Genomic DNA, 16,886 nt, shown 5'->3' with positions numbered 1-16,886 from the left:
CCGTCAAGACCTTTGTCTCTGTGACGCTCTGGACACCCAGCTGTGAACTCTGTGGTAGACTCACAGCCCAGATTTTTACTAGTTTCTAGGAAAAAGGTCATGGAGTCTCTCATTTTAGGGTTCTGTTTCCATTCTGCTAAATCAGCATCCAGTTCATAAAGAAAGGAGTTAACTAAATCCAAAGGAAGAAAGAAAGAATCTGGGGGAGGGGACAAAGGGCAGTGGGTCTGTATGAACATTTATGTAATTAGGAACATCTGTTTGGGGGACTCCTTTGTACTCTTATTGTGTAAATAAATTCAACTACCAAATCCTAACCATCACAGACACAAAAACCTAATGCAGGAAGTTCTCTAAAGATCATCTGACAGAACAGAGCCTCAGCCATGTGACACAGCAACCCAGATAGCCAAGTCTCCCAGGTCCTGAGAAGGTGGATCAAAAATGGACTCCCCAGGCTAGAAATCTGAGCTTCATTACTTCCTCACATTTAAACAACGCTTGAGAAACGTAACCATTAAGTGGAGATTAAAGGTTGTCATCGTAACACATTCCATCCCTTTCACTCGGCGTCACTACACAACAGGGATAAGTTAGTAGCACAGAGACGCTACCTAAGTGACGATCCAAACTCACACGCCATCCCTGCCCGAGCCTATTTCCTTCTGAAAATTATAATCAAGATTTCAAGTGTCACATGAGCTGTAAAAACATGCATAGGCTCTATGGCATTCATTTCGGTTAGAAACCACTTTTTGCTCTCTTCCCGAGTCCTTATGACATTCAAGATAGGCCACTGCCAGAGCTCCAGGGCCTGCCTGACTGCACGGCCAGTGGCTTGGCTTCAGTCGTCCTTCTGCCTCCAGGAAGCCACCGTCCTTCCTGCACACAGCAATCTTACGCACCTCTCATGCTAAATTTCTAAAAACCTAGTATGTGTGGCTTTCTAATTAGATAACTTTTTCAGTTGCCAATAAAGTATGTATCTCAAAGAAAATGTTAAAACCCAGAAGGTGACAGCTGGAGAAAATGAATTCTACTGTTTCTTGTATACACTAACTGATTTTCAAAAGCTGTGTGAAATCGAAAGCATTCTGAAGCAGTTAAAAATGAATTGATAACATATATATAAGGATGCAATTCAAAAAACAAATGGTCGAGTTTCTCGGTTAGTCTTCTAGATAAGGAAATTGTGGTCTGACAAGTTTCGTATCTAAGATCACATAACCAAGGGCTTAAACTCTCAACTTCACATTGAGGCTCACCCATAAAATATATGTAAACTTTCAAAACAGTTGTGTTTTTACAAAATACCCAGTCACAGGATGAGAAGACAGACGCTAAATGAACATTATAGGTTAAGAGTTAAGAAAATTCTGACTTTAAAACTTGGCTGAATTTTAGGTGCTGGCAGGTATCTTATAAACCACAAGGGTAGCCAGACTTTGGACAAAGTTTATAGACAAAGGAGTGCTGGGCTGAAAGACCAATAGTAAAAGTGGGAAAGACTTTCACTTCTAATAAAGATGGATTCGCAGAGTCCAAATTCACCCTCCTACCTAAAACCAACACCACTACAAAAAAAAAAAAAAGAGGTAGAGGGAAAAATAAGATGAGAGCCGTTTTCAAGACACTTGACATCAAATAACAAAGCGAAGAGATCCCTGAGATATGGGAGAAAAATTTAAGTGTGCCCTACAATTGTCCCAACTCAATACTTGAGAGGAAGTTTCAGCTCACGGTAGGAGGGCGAAGGAAAGCCCAGTGGAGTTCCTGAATTGCAGAGATGCAGCTGCAGGTCTGGGGATACCAAGTCAACTGGCGGTCACAGGACAGAGGATCAGAAAGAAAAGTAGTCATGCATGTGAGCCAAGTACTCAAAGCTGAGACAGGGTGTGTTTCCACTGGCCAGATGAAATAACTCAAGATTCAGGGCCCTTGGGTAGAGTACTCATAAAGGTCTTCCTCAGTAGAAAGGAATAATTAGCCCTAAACTGAGATCACTTTGGATCTGCCTAACAAACTAGAAAAGTAACATCTGAAAGGATCTCCAAGTAACCCAGAACAGGGCTTAAAATACTTATAGGAAAACAAAAGTATCAAGCACCCAACAAGATAAAGTTCACAGTGTTTAGCATCCAATCAAAGATTACTAGACATTCAAAGAAGCAGAGAAATTTACTTAAAATTAAAAAGATCAATTGGCCTGGCGCCCGTCGCTCAGTGGTTAGGGCGCCCACCACATACACCAGGGCTGGAGGGTTTGAACTCCACCTGGGCCTGCTAAACAATGGCAACAACAACAACAACAAAGATACTGAGGGTGACATAATGAGACTCTGTCTCAAAAACAACAAAAAAAACTCCATCGATCGAATCTGACCTGAAATGACAAAGACAGAATTGCAAGCCAAGGACATTAGTTATTAGAACTGCACCCCATATGTTCAAAAAGTGAGCTTAATGAGGCTGCAAAATATACAAATCAATTTTATTTCAATATACTAGCAACAAACAATTGAAAAAATAATGCCATTTATAATAGAATGGAAACTTAGAGATAATCTGACAAAAAAAGATGTGAAAAACCCATATACCAAAAACTACAAAAACATTGCTGAGGAAAAGTAAAGACAATGTATGTGGTGAGAAATAAATACTTGTTCATATATGAGGATTCAATATTAGTAAGATGTCAATTTTCCCCAAAGAGTTCACTAGATTCAATGCAATCTTAACCAAAATTCCAGCAGAATTTATTTTTTTGGTAGAAATTGCCAACCTGGTTCTAAAATTCACATACAAATTCAAAGTTCCCAGAAGAGTCAATCCAGCTGAAAACAAACAAAGCTATAAAGCTAACACTACCTGATCTCATGGCTTACTGTAAGAGTAACTGGCATAAAGTTAGACAAATCAGCATAAAAGCACAGAGTCCAGAAATAGGACTGCACCTGGATGCCTGGAGTCAGATGCAAAGGTAGTGCTGCTGGCAGTGGAGAAAGGCTGGCCTTTTCAGCAAATGGTGCTAGAGAAAATAAAAAAAACCCTTTAGTAGGCTCAGCGCCTGCGGCTCAAGTGGCTAAGGAGCCAGCCACATACACCTGAACTGCCAGGTTTGAATCCAGCCCAGGCCCACCAAACAACAATGATGGCTGCTGGCTGCAACCGAAAAATAACCGAGCATTGTGGTGGGCACCTGTAGTCCCAGACTTGGGAGGTGGAGGCAGGAGAATCACTTGAGCCCAGGGGTTGGAGGTTGCTGGTGAGCTGTGATACCATAGCATTCTACCCGGGGTGAGAGCTTGAGGCGCTGTCTCAAACAAAGAAACAAACAAACAAAAACCTTAGTAGAAACCTTGTATCATATTCAAGAACAAGGATGAATATAATTCAAAATAGATCATAGACCTAAATGTAAAACCTAACATCGTAAAACTTCTGTGAGAAAACAAAATCTTTGTGACCTTGGATTAGGCAAAGATTTCTCAGATACTACATAAAACGCATGATCCATAAAACAAATGGACAAACTGGACTTCCTAAAAATTAAGAACTTTTGTTTTTCAAAAGAAACTGTTAATTTTGGGAGGCCGAAGTGGGAAGATCATGAGTTTTAGACCAGCAAGGGAAAGAGCAAGACCCCATCTCTACCAAAAAAAACCCAGAAAAATGAGCAGAGTGCAGTGGTGTGTGCCTATAGTCCCAGCAGCTCAGGAGACCGAGGCCGGAGGATCACTTTAGCCCAGGAGTTTGAGGTTGCAGGAGTTATGATGACACCACTGCACTCTAGCCTGGGCAACAAAGGGAGACCCCATCTCCGGTGGGGGAGGGGGGGATAAAAAAGGCAAGATACTGTTAAGAGAATGAAAACAAACTGGGAGGAAATATTTGCAAAGCCTGTATCTGATAAAACTTACATCCAGAATACACGGAACTCTCAAAATTCAATAGTTTGAACACAAATGATTTTTAACAGACGTCACAACAAATACAAACAAATAAGACATTAGAAGATACTCAATATCACAGGTCTTTAGAAAAATGCAATCAAAAATATAATATCACCATGCATCTATTATTAAATTGGTTAAAATGAAAGAGACTATACACACCAAGTGTTAGCAAGATGTGACTGAAATGCAACTGGCATATCCTGCTCAGGAGAATGGAAAATGGTATGACCACTTTGGAAAAGTTTGGTAGTTTCCTTAAAAATTAAAACACACCACTCTCGGGGCGGCGCCTGTGGCTCAGTGAGCAGGGCGCCGGCCCCATATACCGAGGGTGGCGGGTTCAAGCCCAGCCCTGGCCAAACTGCAAGGAAAAAATAGCAGGGCGTTGTGGCAGGCGCCTGTAGTCCCAGCTACTCGGGAGGCTGAGGCAGGAGAATCGCCTAAGCCCAGGAATAGGAGGTTGCTGTGAGCTGTGTGACACCACGGCACTCTACTGAGGGCAATAAAGTGAAACTCTGTCTCTACAAAAAAAAAACAAACAAAAAACCAAAAATAAACAAACACACCACTCTTAGGTAATAATCAAGACAAATAAAAGCATAAGTCCATCTAAAGACTCGTACATTAATTTTCATTTAATTTTTGTCATAGTGAAAAACTAGATATAACTCAAAGTGAATGGATAAACAAATTGTGGAATATCCACAGAATGAAATATTACTCAAGAATTAAAATGAATAAATTACTGACATGCAACCACGTGGGTGAATCTCAAGATATTCACGCAAAGTTAAAAAAGCCAGACCAAAAAAAAATCTATATATATAATAACTGAGAAGTGCAAACCAAGCCACAGTGATGAAAGCAGGTAAAAAGCCTCGTGGTATGTACAGAGAGAAATTGCAAAGGGGCACAAGCCATTTGTGGAATGATGGCTATGTTTGTCATCTCGACGGTGGCAGTGGTTTCATAGGTGTACAAACATGTCGAAAAATTGTACATTTTAAAAACGTGCAATCATTGAGGTATAATCAGCAAAATTAAAGTTGCTAAAATGTTAAAAAAAAGTCCATAACTTGGCTATACTAGGAATGCAGATGTGAAGAATAGTAATTAGCAAGCTCATTAAGATACGGCCCATCCCATGTTACCAGCGACATGGGTAATGCCTTGAGTATGTACAATACACAGATGCCTTGAGTATGTAAAAATGTTGATGTTAGGGGCTCAATATTGTGACATCTTTTCTCAAGATACAGGGTCTCATTCAACTTAGGTTTATGCTTCAAAATGGGTCTACGTACACAGTACCAATCAATGAATATATCTGCTAATACCATTAAATAGTGAGGTCTCATGTGAAGGAATGTGGGGTCATAGTAGGTCCTCAAAGATTCTTCTACAAGAGCTAGGTATCCAGGAGCAATAAAACCTTTTCTTCCATTCTACTCCCTTCATGCTTTTAAAGTACACCAAAATGTCTACTTATCCAGAACTACACAAAGATGTCTACAGACTGGATATACCTAATTCAGGGCACTTACAACACTGAAGTGCACAATGTTACATCTGTGTTTAATTTTTTTTTTTTTTTGGCCAGGGCTGGGTTTGAACCCACCACCTCTGGCATATGGGACCAGCGCCTTACTCCTTGAGCCACAGGCACCGCCCTAATTTTTATATATTATATTTTGACTGGTGGCAGATACCTGGTTGTATATACTTGTTAAAAGTTCATTGAATTGTACAGAGTGTACAACAATGGGTGCATATTACTCTATGCAAATTATAATTCAATGAAATTCGTTTAAAAAGAAAATGCAAGAAGAAGAGCAGAGAGAGGAAAGGGGGTTGAAGGGGTTGGGGTCTCAGTGTGCGACACACCTTTTGGGGGTAAGACACAAGTTGCAACACACCTTTTGGTGGTAAGAGGGACTTTACCTAACAAATGCAATCAGTGTAACCTTATTTCTTGTACTCTCCATGAATCCCCAATAAAAAAAACATATAAAAGGAAAATGCACACAAAACTATAGAATAAAAATAACAGAAAAAAAGATTCTTGTCACTTCAGTGATTGGTGGCAGTTCTCTCTTTACTGAGCAATTAAACATTTACATCCACGTGAATTTCAAAGAGTAACAAACGCTAATTTGAAATATGTATGTTATTAAAAATCTTATTCGAACTATACTTATTCAAACTGGAAGGCAAAGAGTGTCTGATCCTCATATTTGCTAAATGAGGAAACCAAGGCTCCGGGTCACACAGGCAGTTTGGCAATCCTAGGACTAGCACACAAATTGAACCCCAAATCCAGGGTTCTTTCCTGATGTGAAGAGACAAATACTGTCCTAGTTAGGAGGACATTGTCCTAGTAAGGAGAACTGCACATTTCTAAAGTTGTAGGCTCTCCTTCCAACCATACCTGTGACCAATTTTAAAGATTTTTTTTTTTTCCCTTTTCTCAAATCCATGGCCCAGGAAGGGCAACACCAAACCATGAAGAGTAGTATTTTGATATCATGCTAATACAGTCCAACATATCACATCCAAAACACAAATTTCTATCTAGCAGGGCCATCCATCTCTCGGGCCACACCCCCCCCCCACCCTTCTCTACTTTTATCTGCCCAGCTTGAGTTATTTCCCAAGGCTTCTGCATATAAACAAGCTTGCTTGTCTGATCATCAAGGCTTCTGACCGGTCTTTAGACTTCTATTAAGTATATGCAATAAATTACTACTAACTGCAAGATTAGGGGTAATCTCTTGTTCTTTTTCATAAGGCTCACCTCATCAAGGAAGGCTTCTATGAGATTGGGGCCTTCAAAGTCCTTTAATTGTAAATAGTAAGAAAAAATTTACATGCATCCTGACACACATACCCCTGATGTTCACACATATCTTCAAATAAATAACTCTAAAGTTTTATATAATATTCTTCATATATTGCATTTCTTTTTTTTAAGGCCTGGTTAACAAATAACCTTAGCACTCCAAGGTTCACTGTGGCACTATACACAATAGCAACATGTGGTGACAATCTAAATGTTCACCGCTGAAATAAAGAAACTGTGGTATATACAAGCAATGAAATATTACTCAGCCTTTAAAAAAAGAGGAAACCCTACAATATGTGAGAATTTGGATGAACTCTGAAGACACTACGTTAAGTGAAATCAACCAGTCATAGGACAAATACTGCTTGATCTAATTTATATCAAGTATCTAAAATAGCCAAACTCATAGAATCAGAGTGGAATGGTGGTGGCCAGGAGCTTGTGGGGGTGGAAAATGAGGAATTGCCAATCACTGAGTACAAAGTCTCAATTATGTAAGATAAATGAATTCTAGAGATCTGTACAATATTGCCCCACAGTTAACAGCACTGCATTATACACTTAAGTCCTAGTTGGAATCTTCTAAATTTATTTCTCCAACCCACTAAAGGATCATGACCTGCAGTTTGAAAAATAATACTCTCTCATAAAAAGGTGATTAAATTACTTTGACAGAATTCTAGAAGAATAGTTAGAGGCATCAAATACTTAGGCACGAGGCTTCTCCAGAGAACACCACACCTTTTCTCTGCCCAGAAGAAACAGAGATCCCATAAGGAAGAATTGTTACTGCATCCCACAAGTCAAAGGTGAAAGAACTCAGGGGAGACCAAGGTTTCACTAAAGTGCTGTTTCTGAAGAAAAATTAGGGTGGGGCTTTTTTTCTAATCACTTGGGCAGTCTTCACACCATTCTTCCCTTTGCGTCAGGCTGCCTAATTCCACTTGGACTGTCTACACTTAAAGGCTGGGATAAATTTTTTATTCTCAAAAATTCTACTCTACCCAGAGACATTACTGAAGCACAATTTAAAATAAATGAGCACCAGATTATATATTTTTATCATCTAAGACAATTTTCCTATACTTCATGGTTTCTCGGAAGCAATAAGCTCCCCACTGATACATTACTGGGGAAGGGGGTTGCAAAGGAAGACGCAGGAAAGAAAAAAATCTAGTAGAAAAGACAGATGATAAAATGCTGGTAAAAAGAAAGCATCTCAAGTTTTAAAAAATTAAATTCCTAGTTTTGTATTTCATTTATATACAGTATCTGCAATAAGAAATTTGAAGATGCAGTCTCAATAGTCACTAACAAAAGTTTTCGCTGAACACCTTTAACACATTTTAACGTTAAGAGCAGTGCTATCCAGTCAACTTATTGAGAGTCTTAATACGGCTCTAATCCTCCATAGATCGGCCCAGTATCATCTTTCCAAGAAATGTTATTACCTGGCTAAAATATTGAGCCCAATTGTCCCCCCGTATAGACGCACAATACAAGTTTGAATTAGTGCCACTCTTTCTTGTTCCTCCTGATCTTCTGCAGTGGGAAGAGGCGGCAACCCTATTACAAACCTTCCCTCCACGGAAGCCCGTCAAAGTGGAAACATGTACTTCAAGGCCCTCCTACTCAGCTCTTCTCACTTCGGTTTCTGCAACTACAAGTTACTTAAAAATAGGAGTTCCAAATGCTCCTCCTGAAAACAGGAGAAACTTTTTCTTTTAGACAGAGCCTCACTCTGTTGCCCTGGGTAGAGTGCATCATAGCTCACAGCAACCTCAAACTCTTGGGCTCAAGAGATCCTTTTGCTCACTCAGCCTCCTGAGTAGCTAGGACTACACGTGCACCTACCACCACCCAGCTAGTTTTTCTATTTTTAGTAAGCGGGGGAGGAGGTCTTGGTCTTGCTAATCTGGTCTTCAACTCCTGAGCTCAAGGGATCCACCTGCCTTTGCCTCCAAGCATGCTAGGACAGGTGTGAGCCACAGTGCAGATTCCTGGAAGGTCCTGCACCAACACAGTAAATGGGCCAAAGATGGACAGGCCTGAGGGGTAAGCGTCTGTGCTCCAACTGTGCCACAAGTCTATTGATGTAGTTCTATCTGGGACAAGGACTACCGAAGACATTACTGGTTTGATTCTTTGTTGTTGTTTTTTGATAGACCTAGATAAATGTCAAGACAGGCACAAAATTTTACCTTTGAATTGCTGAAGAATGGCTAGTTATCTTATAGCAGGAAGCTTAAAAGGCAGTTCACTCATCATGCCCCAAGTATGATGCAGACCCCATAAGGCACAAGGTTAAACCCTACAGAGACAAAGATGAATAAGAAGTACAATGTCCCTGCCCTCCTTTGGCTTCAATTTTCCTCTGAATGACACACAATACACAAACAAATATATAAAATGTAAGGTGCTGTAAAGGAACAATGAACATCTGACCAAAACTGAAAAATTATCAAACACATTCTGTGTCCTTCTTCTTTTCAAAGAAGTGTGACAGACCACTTGGGTAGAAATGAGAATTTTCAGTCATCATACATTCCTAATTTAAAACAGCAATTCCTTCAGCTGTAGGAGGCGAAATTATCTTCCAATCTTAGAAATAAAAACACCTGACTTTTCCTAAGGAGCTATTAAGGAGCTATTCTGCACTAGCGTAGCAGCTCAACACTTAGGCTAAAAGTGATAACACTAACCATTATATAAACTATTTACACAGGTGGCAAGCCATCTAAGGCAAAAACTAAAACAGATGGACCTCTCAAGTAATTTAATTACTGCAAATACACGTGATTTTTAAGAACAGGAAGGAAAGGCAGAAACGACTAAACAGTTAACACTGCTGCTTTTCCAGATCATTCCAAGAAACAATGATTCAAATTATTCTTAATCCAGAGACATCTCTAAGCAGAACACACGTTGAAACACTGACTTGTAAAGTTTAGATGCTGGACCTAGGCAATAGAAAGACACAAACAAATGCTAATTTTGAAGCTTTAAGCTTTCTCATTTAGCACTGAACAGGATCAGGGAAGGTTCTCATAGAAAAATTGAGCCCTAATTTATAGCTGTAAAGTGGCGGATGAGAAGTTGGAGAGGTTTAAGACACCTGCGTGGAACAGTGCAGAAGCGGACATCCTCAAGACTTGATTTCTAAAAGCAACGGGCCTACGAAGACAACTTAGTCTCTCCCACGTTAATAGCAAAAGCGAATTTTCAGACCGGACGGGTACCGTTCGGGGTAGTTGCGGATCTTTAGATCAAAAACTCCCAGTACCTACTGTCACTTTTTCGTTCTCACTGGTAGGGCTACCAGTGCCCAACTCACGTCTGGCCAATCAAGGGGAAACCCCAAAAGAATGAATGAAGAGAGAAAGAAGTCTGGCCAGGAGGCTCAGGGCAGGGCCCGCATCATCTCAATGGCGCTGGGCACTGACCCCTGCGACGCAAAGGGGCTGGGGGCACAGGTCCAGACAAAGGCGGCCCGGGGTGACCTGACAGGGGTGGCCGGCGGGGGCGAGGGCCAAGGGCGCTCACCTCGTCGCCCCACTTGAGAACGTCCTTGTGCCGGTCCTTGACGGCGTGGTAGATGTGCAGGAACTGGAGGATCCCGTGCCGCCGCACGTGGTCGGCGTGGCGCTTGGTCTCCTCCCAGCTCAGCGGCGAGCCCTGGGACAGAAGCCCCATGGCCGCCTCCTCCTCCTCCTCGGGGCTGACGGCGGCCGCTCGGTCCGGGCGCGAGCCGGACACTCAGCCGCCCGCAGAGGACGGCGGCTGCTCCGCCCCAGGAGGGGCGCCCACCGACCGCGGCCAGAGGAGGGAGGGTTCCGTATGCTACGGTTCCCCGGCGCAGGAGTCCCTGGCGCCCAGGTGACAGACCCGGGGTCCGGCGCACCGCGCGGACAAGAGGCAGAAAACGGGAGGCAGGTTGGGCGGTTCTCGGCCTGGTAGCTTCGCCCCTCTCCCACCCTGGCTCCCGCCCTGCTTCTGCTCCTGCTCCGAGGCGGCGACAACCGACCCCACGGCCGCAGGCCAGTAGCAGCTCCCGCTTCTCTTCGCCGGTGTAGTGCACTGGTTTCTTCCTACTTGTGACCAAAACCTGCGCCGCCGCCGAGCATGCCCAGTCCCAGTTTTCGCTCGCCGCCCGGGGGCTGGATTCGTCGCTCCGGGTTTTATAGACTGCGGGCGTGGGGGGCGGGGAGGAAAGGAGGCGATGCCGGGGAGGAGGCGTGGCCGAACCGCGGGATCCCGGGCGGGCCGAGGGGGAGGTGTGGTTAGGGCGTGGTTAGGGCGCGGTTAGGGCGGAGTCCAACGTGGGGTGCGCCCGGCGAGGTCTTCGCTTTGTGTGAACGCGAAGTGTTTTCCCTAATCAAAAGAAATAAAACTCCAGGTTGGAGAAGAAAATTGATTATTTGAATTAATGCAGAACACACCATTTTTTTTAGGTGGAAAGGTCCTCACATTTATGAAATCATTAGAATGTGTTGACAAAAATACTAATTTGGGAGCCAGGTGAAACACATACTCAACTCTACGCTCCACCGCTAACTGAGAGCCTTTGGGCAAATTCTTTCCATATCTGCATTAATCCTATCTGTTAAGGCTGTTGTAGGATGTGTATAGTATTGATGGTCAATAAACTGACCTGGTTATTAAGAAGAATCAATTTGCTGATGTATTGTTTGTTATTCTCTAAATTAAACGTTTGATGACTTGTTCTCTGGATGGTACAGGCACCGTTCATTGCAACAAAAGGTACTTTGTCAACATCTCCACCATCTGAACTTAAGATTCGTCCATTAAGTGATCAAAATGTTGTTCACTAGAGCTTACTATGGGGGTAGAAGACACTAGGAAAACTCAGAGTTGACCTTATCTTCAAGCGAAAGGGAGGGAAGGAGGTACCTTGGCTCCAAGTAATTGTTCCATAAATATGTGTTGCAGAGCAACAATGATTTGATAGGTTGGGAAAAGTGGCAGCAACTAGATCATACATATATGGAGAACAAAAGTGTGCACTACAGTGTTAACATTTGGTAGGCACTTATTTTTGAATGAGAACATGATAGGAGTCTCTTCTCCCACAGCCTTTGTATCCCCATCCCAGGACGTGGAGACATGGACACCCAGGTCTGGTTGTGGTAACCACAGGGGGTGGGGGTGAGTGGGGGCTCGGAGGAGCGTATTGAAGCTCAGGAGATGATGTTTCAATCCCCAGCATGCAGCACACAAGTATGAAAGAAAACATACCAATTTTATTTCATTCTAGTTTTTCCACAGTCTGGTCAACAACTTCAGCTACTGACTCCCATCTTCCCTGTGCTTTCCTATCAGCTCTCCCAGGCCTAAGCGGGTCCTGGCACTCTGATGTTTTTTTTTTTTTTTTTCCCTGCTTGGAATTCTCTACCTAACAGACTCCTGCTCATCTTTTCAATCCCAGTTATTCTTCTCTGTATCTTAGTTGCCTTTGTACATTAAAAATAGAATCATTTAAAAAATATCTTCAGGCTAGTCAGTGACTTCCTCTGGGGTTGAGATAACTTGCACCTTTCCTTTTAATTCTAAAAAAAGTGCTTGGTATGGAGTAAGTGCTTAATAAATGTTAGCTTCTCTGTGGAAAGGAGGGGACTGCAAGAAACAGTGTTTCACATGCAGGTAAGACAGCCAAAGGATGATTTGGTTATTCTCATAAGTACATCTGATGTAATTATGCATCACTTTTTCAACTGTGTTACTTCCATACACCTGTATTGTTAGTGAGCGTTTGAAATGTGGCTAACATGACCAGGAAACTGAGTTTTTAGTTTTCTTTAATCAATTTAAGTATAAATTTAAACATGTCATTCCACTTGGTTGCTGGAAAACTTTTAACTAAATTCGGAACAAGTTGGGAAAGTGCATCACTTTTTCAACTGTTAATTTTATAAAAATTTAATTACAGATTTACAGATCAAGTATTTCCAATGAAAATTCAGTGGCCCAGGAGCTGTGCAATGGGTGTAACACAGATTCCAAGACGTAGCAAAAAGAGAATGTGAATATCCCATTTAGAGTTTTATATTGATTACAAGTTGCTATCATAGTATTTCTCACATTTTGAGTTAAATATGTAGCATGTGATTTAAATTAATTCACCTGTAGCTTTTTTTTTTTTTTTGTAAAGACAGAGTCTCACTTTATGGCCCTCGGTAGAGTGCTGTGGCCTCACACACCTCACAGCAACCTCCAACTCCTGGGCTTAAGCGATTCTCTTGCCTCAGCCTCCCGAGTAGCTGGGACTACAGGCGCCCGCCACAACGCCCAGCTATTTTTTGGTTGTAGTTTGGCCGGGGCCGGGTTTGAACCCGCCACCCTCGGTATATGGGGCCGGCGCCTTACTGACTGAGCCACCAGCGCCGCCCTCACCTGTAGCTTTTTAAAGGTGGCCACTAGAAAATTTAAGATTAGATACGTGGCTCAATATTCCACTTAGTTGAAACAGTGGTGATGGGGTCCTCAAACTACAGCCCGCAGGCCACATGCGGCGGTGTGATTATATTTGTTCCCGTTTTGTTTTTTTACTTCAAAATAAGATATGTGCAGTATGCATAGGAATTTGTTTATAGTTTTTTTAAAACTATAGTCCAGCCCTCCAACGGTCTGAGGGACAGTGAACTGGCCACCTGTTTAAAAAGTTTGAGGACCCCTGAAAGCACACTTTTCCCATACACCTGCTGCCTTTCCTCACAGCGATACTGTGAAGCCTGTGTCTTAGAGCAGGAGAGTCAGTCTCATTTGAATAAGGAAACAAGGACACAGGCGGTTGGGGAGAAAGTTCTAGCCTAAACCCTAGGCGATACCAAACGTAGTGAGAGTTTAACACTATACTACTTTCCTCTTTACCGGATTGTGGTTCACAGTGACAGAAGGTGGCTTCTCCCACCTGAACCCTGAATTTTCGACCTAGCAAAGGTCCAGGAGCTTTGGACAATCCCAAACCGGGTGCAGGCATTGTTGCACCACAAGGCCGTTATGCCAAATTTAAACCACTGATCCCCTCAGTGCCTTTAGCCGTCTCTGTTATAAGGAAAAAACAAACACCCCCAACACGGATCAACGGAAGTCTCGTTCAACCGCTGTCATTCCCCTCTGTCAGACAGCGTTTTGCCTTGTAAGTCTCCACTTCATTCTGTGGTTTGCACCCAAGGTCGGATTTCGACATCCGGAAGTAGGTTTTCAGCGGACAGCTCCATCAGGGATGTAACAATTACTAAAGGGAAAAGAAGGAGCTCCTACTTTGCAGAATTAGCTCTTCTTTAGGCAAATTCATTTCTTTCGCGGAAAAACGCCAAGCCTCGCCCAACCGGAACCCACCCTCGCCCAGTGGCTGTCCCGCTCCCCGTCCCCGCCTCCCAGCTTCGCAAGCTCCGCCTCCTGGGCGGCCCAGAAAATATGGACCTGGAATTCGGCCACTGGGGACGCCGTGTGGTCTCAGGGCCGAGCTGAGCATGCTCAGAGAGCGGGTCTGTAGAGGGAGGAAGCGGCGCGGGCCGCCGGCGCTGCACGCCGTGCCGTTGTTGTGATCCAGCCCCCGCCACGTGACTGCGCCGGGCCCGCCCCCGGCGCGCAGCACCGCCTCCTAGTGACTCAGCACTTTGTGCGGGCTCTGTGTTGGAGGTTAATCCCAGCGACGCTGCTCCGGGACAAAGTCTGTCTGTTATTCCGACCTATGGGCTTCTGTGGTGGTATTGCAGCAGACATTTCAGACACGCCGGGTTTCAGGCCTCACGCAAGGAGGAAAAAATATTTCCCAGTGGCCACGCCGTTCCCAGTTTACCCTGAGGCAGCAGCTTCGCGAGGTCAAATGAGTAAAGCAGAGGTGTAGCGTTCAGGGAATTTTGAGGAAGGCACTTGAGGTCCCCCTGCCCCTACCTTTACTGCACCTTTTGGCCCGAGTCCCAACTTGACTTCGATAGTCTGTCTCTTGGGTGGGTCCCAGTAAGTTACTCTGTGTGGCGCACCTGCCAGGCACTGTGAGCTGGAATTCGTGGGACAGACCTGGCAGTTGCAACGTTTTATAGCTGAGACAACTGGGATCCAGTAATGCAAGTTAGTGGCTATGTTGAGGTCTGAACTACAATGTGATTTTAAAGTGAGGCTGATGGCCTGCCTCCGTGTGACTCTTACTGGGACCTGGGACCTCCTCCACTACAACCCTCCTCCTTTGACATACACTTTCCTCAAAACTCTCCGGTCTGCTTGTGAAGTGCTTAAGAGTGTGTCTTTTTTAGTTTCTTAATCAGTAGAAACAGTTACTTAACTTCAGTGTACAGGGGTGTACAAGATGTAGAAGAGGTTTTCTCTCTGTAATTGATTTACACTTGGAATTTGATTCGATCATATTCAAAAAGGTCCCGGGCGCCTTATGATAGAAAAGCAGTAACCAGACGCCTGGGGATTTTGCCCCAGATCAGAGAGTAACTTGCTCAGTCGATCTAATCAAATTATTTTTATCATCAGGGATTCCTTCCTCTTCACCTGTTAAAATGAGAGTCTAGAGGAGGTAAGGTTTTCCTTCCAGCCTAAATATTCTCTGATATCATTACTAATATTAGTCCAAAAAGTACAAATCTATTTGTACTATATTTCCAACACATGCACTACTGTCATTAAGTCAAAAAAGTAAAGAACCTCTTTTAACCCTTTTTAATCTGAGTTTTGATTCATATGAATTTTTGAAAAATATAGATATGCTTATTTTCATGCAGAGCTAAAGAAAAGGCCTGTGGAGTCGAGTGAAGACCTTTTCTCAAGATGGAGAAACATGAGGATGCTAACAAACTTGGGTAGGAGCCAACAAGGCGCAATGTGGAAGGGAGAAAGGATGCCTTTAGCGCAGCTTTTTCAGGAGACACAACTTGATGGGATCTAGAGCACGTGGGAAGTGATGCACTTTCTTTCTTTTTTTTTTTAAGAATAGTATTATTGTCTTCCTACAAGATGCTAAGGATGCCAAGATGATGTGTTGGGATGGGATGGTGATAGCTGTGTCCAGTAGCCTCACTCTTCTGACTGAAATATGGCTAAAGAAAACACAACATTTTATTATGGACATTTCCAATTGATCACAAAAGGAAAGCACAGGGTGGAATGACTCCTCATAGGTGTATTATCCACTTTTGGTATGTTTTAGTTATTTACCTCTAATTAGTTTAAAGCAAATCTCAGTGGAGTAGGATCTCAGGTAGTTAGGCTGTATGTGAGGGTTGAAGAAAGAAAGGAATGTAGAATGTGGTTTGAGCAGTTGATACAGAAGGTGACCCAGGAAGATGGAAAGGAATGAACCATAAGTTAATCCTTTACTAAAAATCAATTTCCTTCATCCTGAAATTGGAGATGGTAGCCGTTACCCAGTTGTTTTCATTTCAAATTAGCTATTACTGTTCCAAATTATGGGACTTTGTATTTAAAAACAAACTGAAAACAAAACAAAAAAACCCCATGCTCGTCGAATAGGGTATATACTATTACACAACAGCTGACATGGATAATTACTATTGTTAAAGTAAGCCAAGTGTCAAAATGTGAATACATTCTTTAAGCCGCATGGTATTAGTAATTTAAACATTACTAATTCTAGCCTCTACCTTTTCCTTCCTACATCATTCACCTATTTCACATAAATGTCTGTGAACCTTATTTCGATTAGATAACACCAAATAATTGACCTTTGCACACAGTCCTTTCTTTCATGGATGATGAGATGTGAAAAAAATGCTATAACCATAATTATATCTTTGTAGAAAGGCAGTTATACTGAACATTGAGCAATTTTGCTTAGATAAGACCAGTTCCTAAATGTAAAAGAAAAGAATAATGTAATTGTACTTCCTGAAGATATTTTCCTGGCACTTTAGCACGTAGGCTTAAATGTGATGGGTATCTTAGGAAAAAATAATTTCACTCAACTGAAAACAACTTACCCTACAAACATGCAGGAAAGCCTCATAACAAAGGATTGTCTAACTCCAAAATTGTAATAGTACCAAGGTTAAGAAACCTTGGTCTATTTATGTTAGGATGAACTCTATTAACACAAGTGC

General features: G+C 42.6%; 1 protein-coding gene across 2 annotated transcripts in view; it reads right to left on the bottom strand.

The window, feature by feature from the left end:
* GCLC (glutamate-cysteine ligase catalytic subunit) overlaps positions 1-10,944 on the bottom strand; it is a 42,873-nt gene extending 31,929 nt beyond the window's left edge. Inside the window, exon 1 of one of the 2 annotated variants that reach the window (XM_053602174.1) lies at positions 10,342-10,944. In XM_053602174.1, coding sequence (XP_053458149.1) covers positions 10,342-10,491 — 150 coding nt within the window. In that variant the 5' untranslated portion in view covers positions 10,492-10,944. The remainder of the gene's footprint in view (positions 1-10,341) is intronic. The other variant, XM_053602176.1, reaches the window with a different exon arrangement.
* Between the last annotated feature and the right edge of the window lie 5,942 nt (positions 10,945-16,886).

Source organism: Nycticebus coucang, chromosome 9, assembly GCF_027406575.1.
Source record: "Nycticebus coucang isolate mNycCou1 chromosome 9, mNycCou1.pri, whole genome shotgun sequence".
Lineage (NCBI taxonomy): Eukaryota > Metazoa > Chordata > Mammalia > Primates > Lorisidae > Nycticebus > Nycticebus coucang.
The sequence above is the reverse complement of the archived record's forward strand: the minus strand, read 5'-3'. Positions and strand labels throughout refer to the sequence as shown.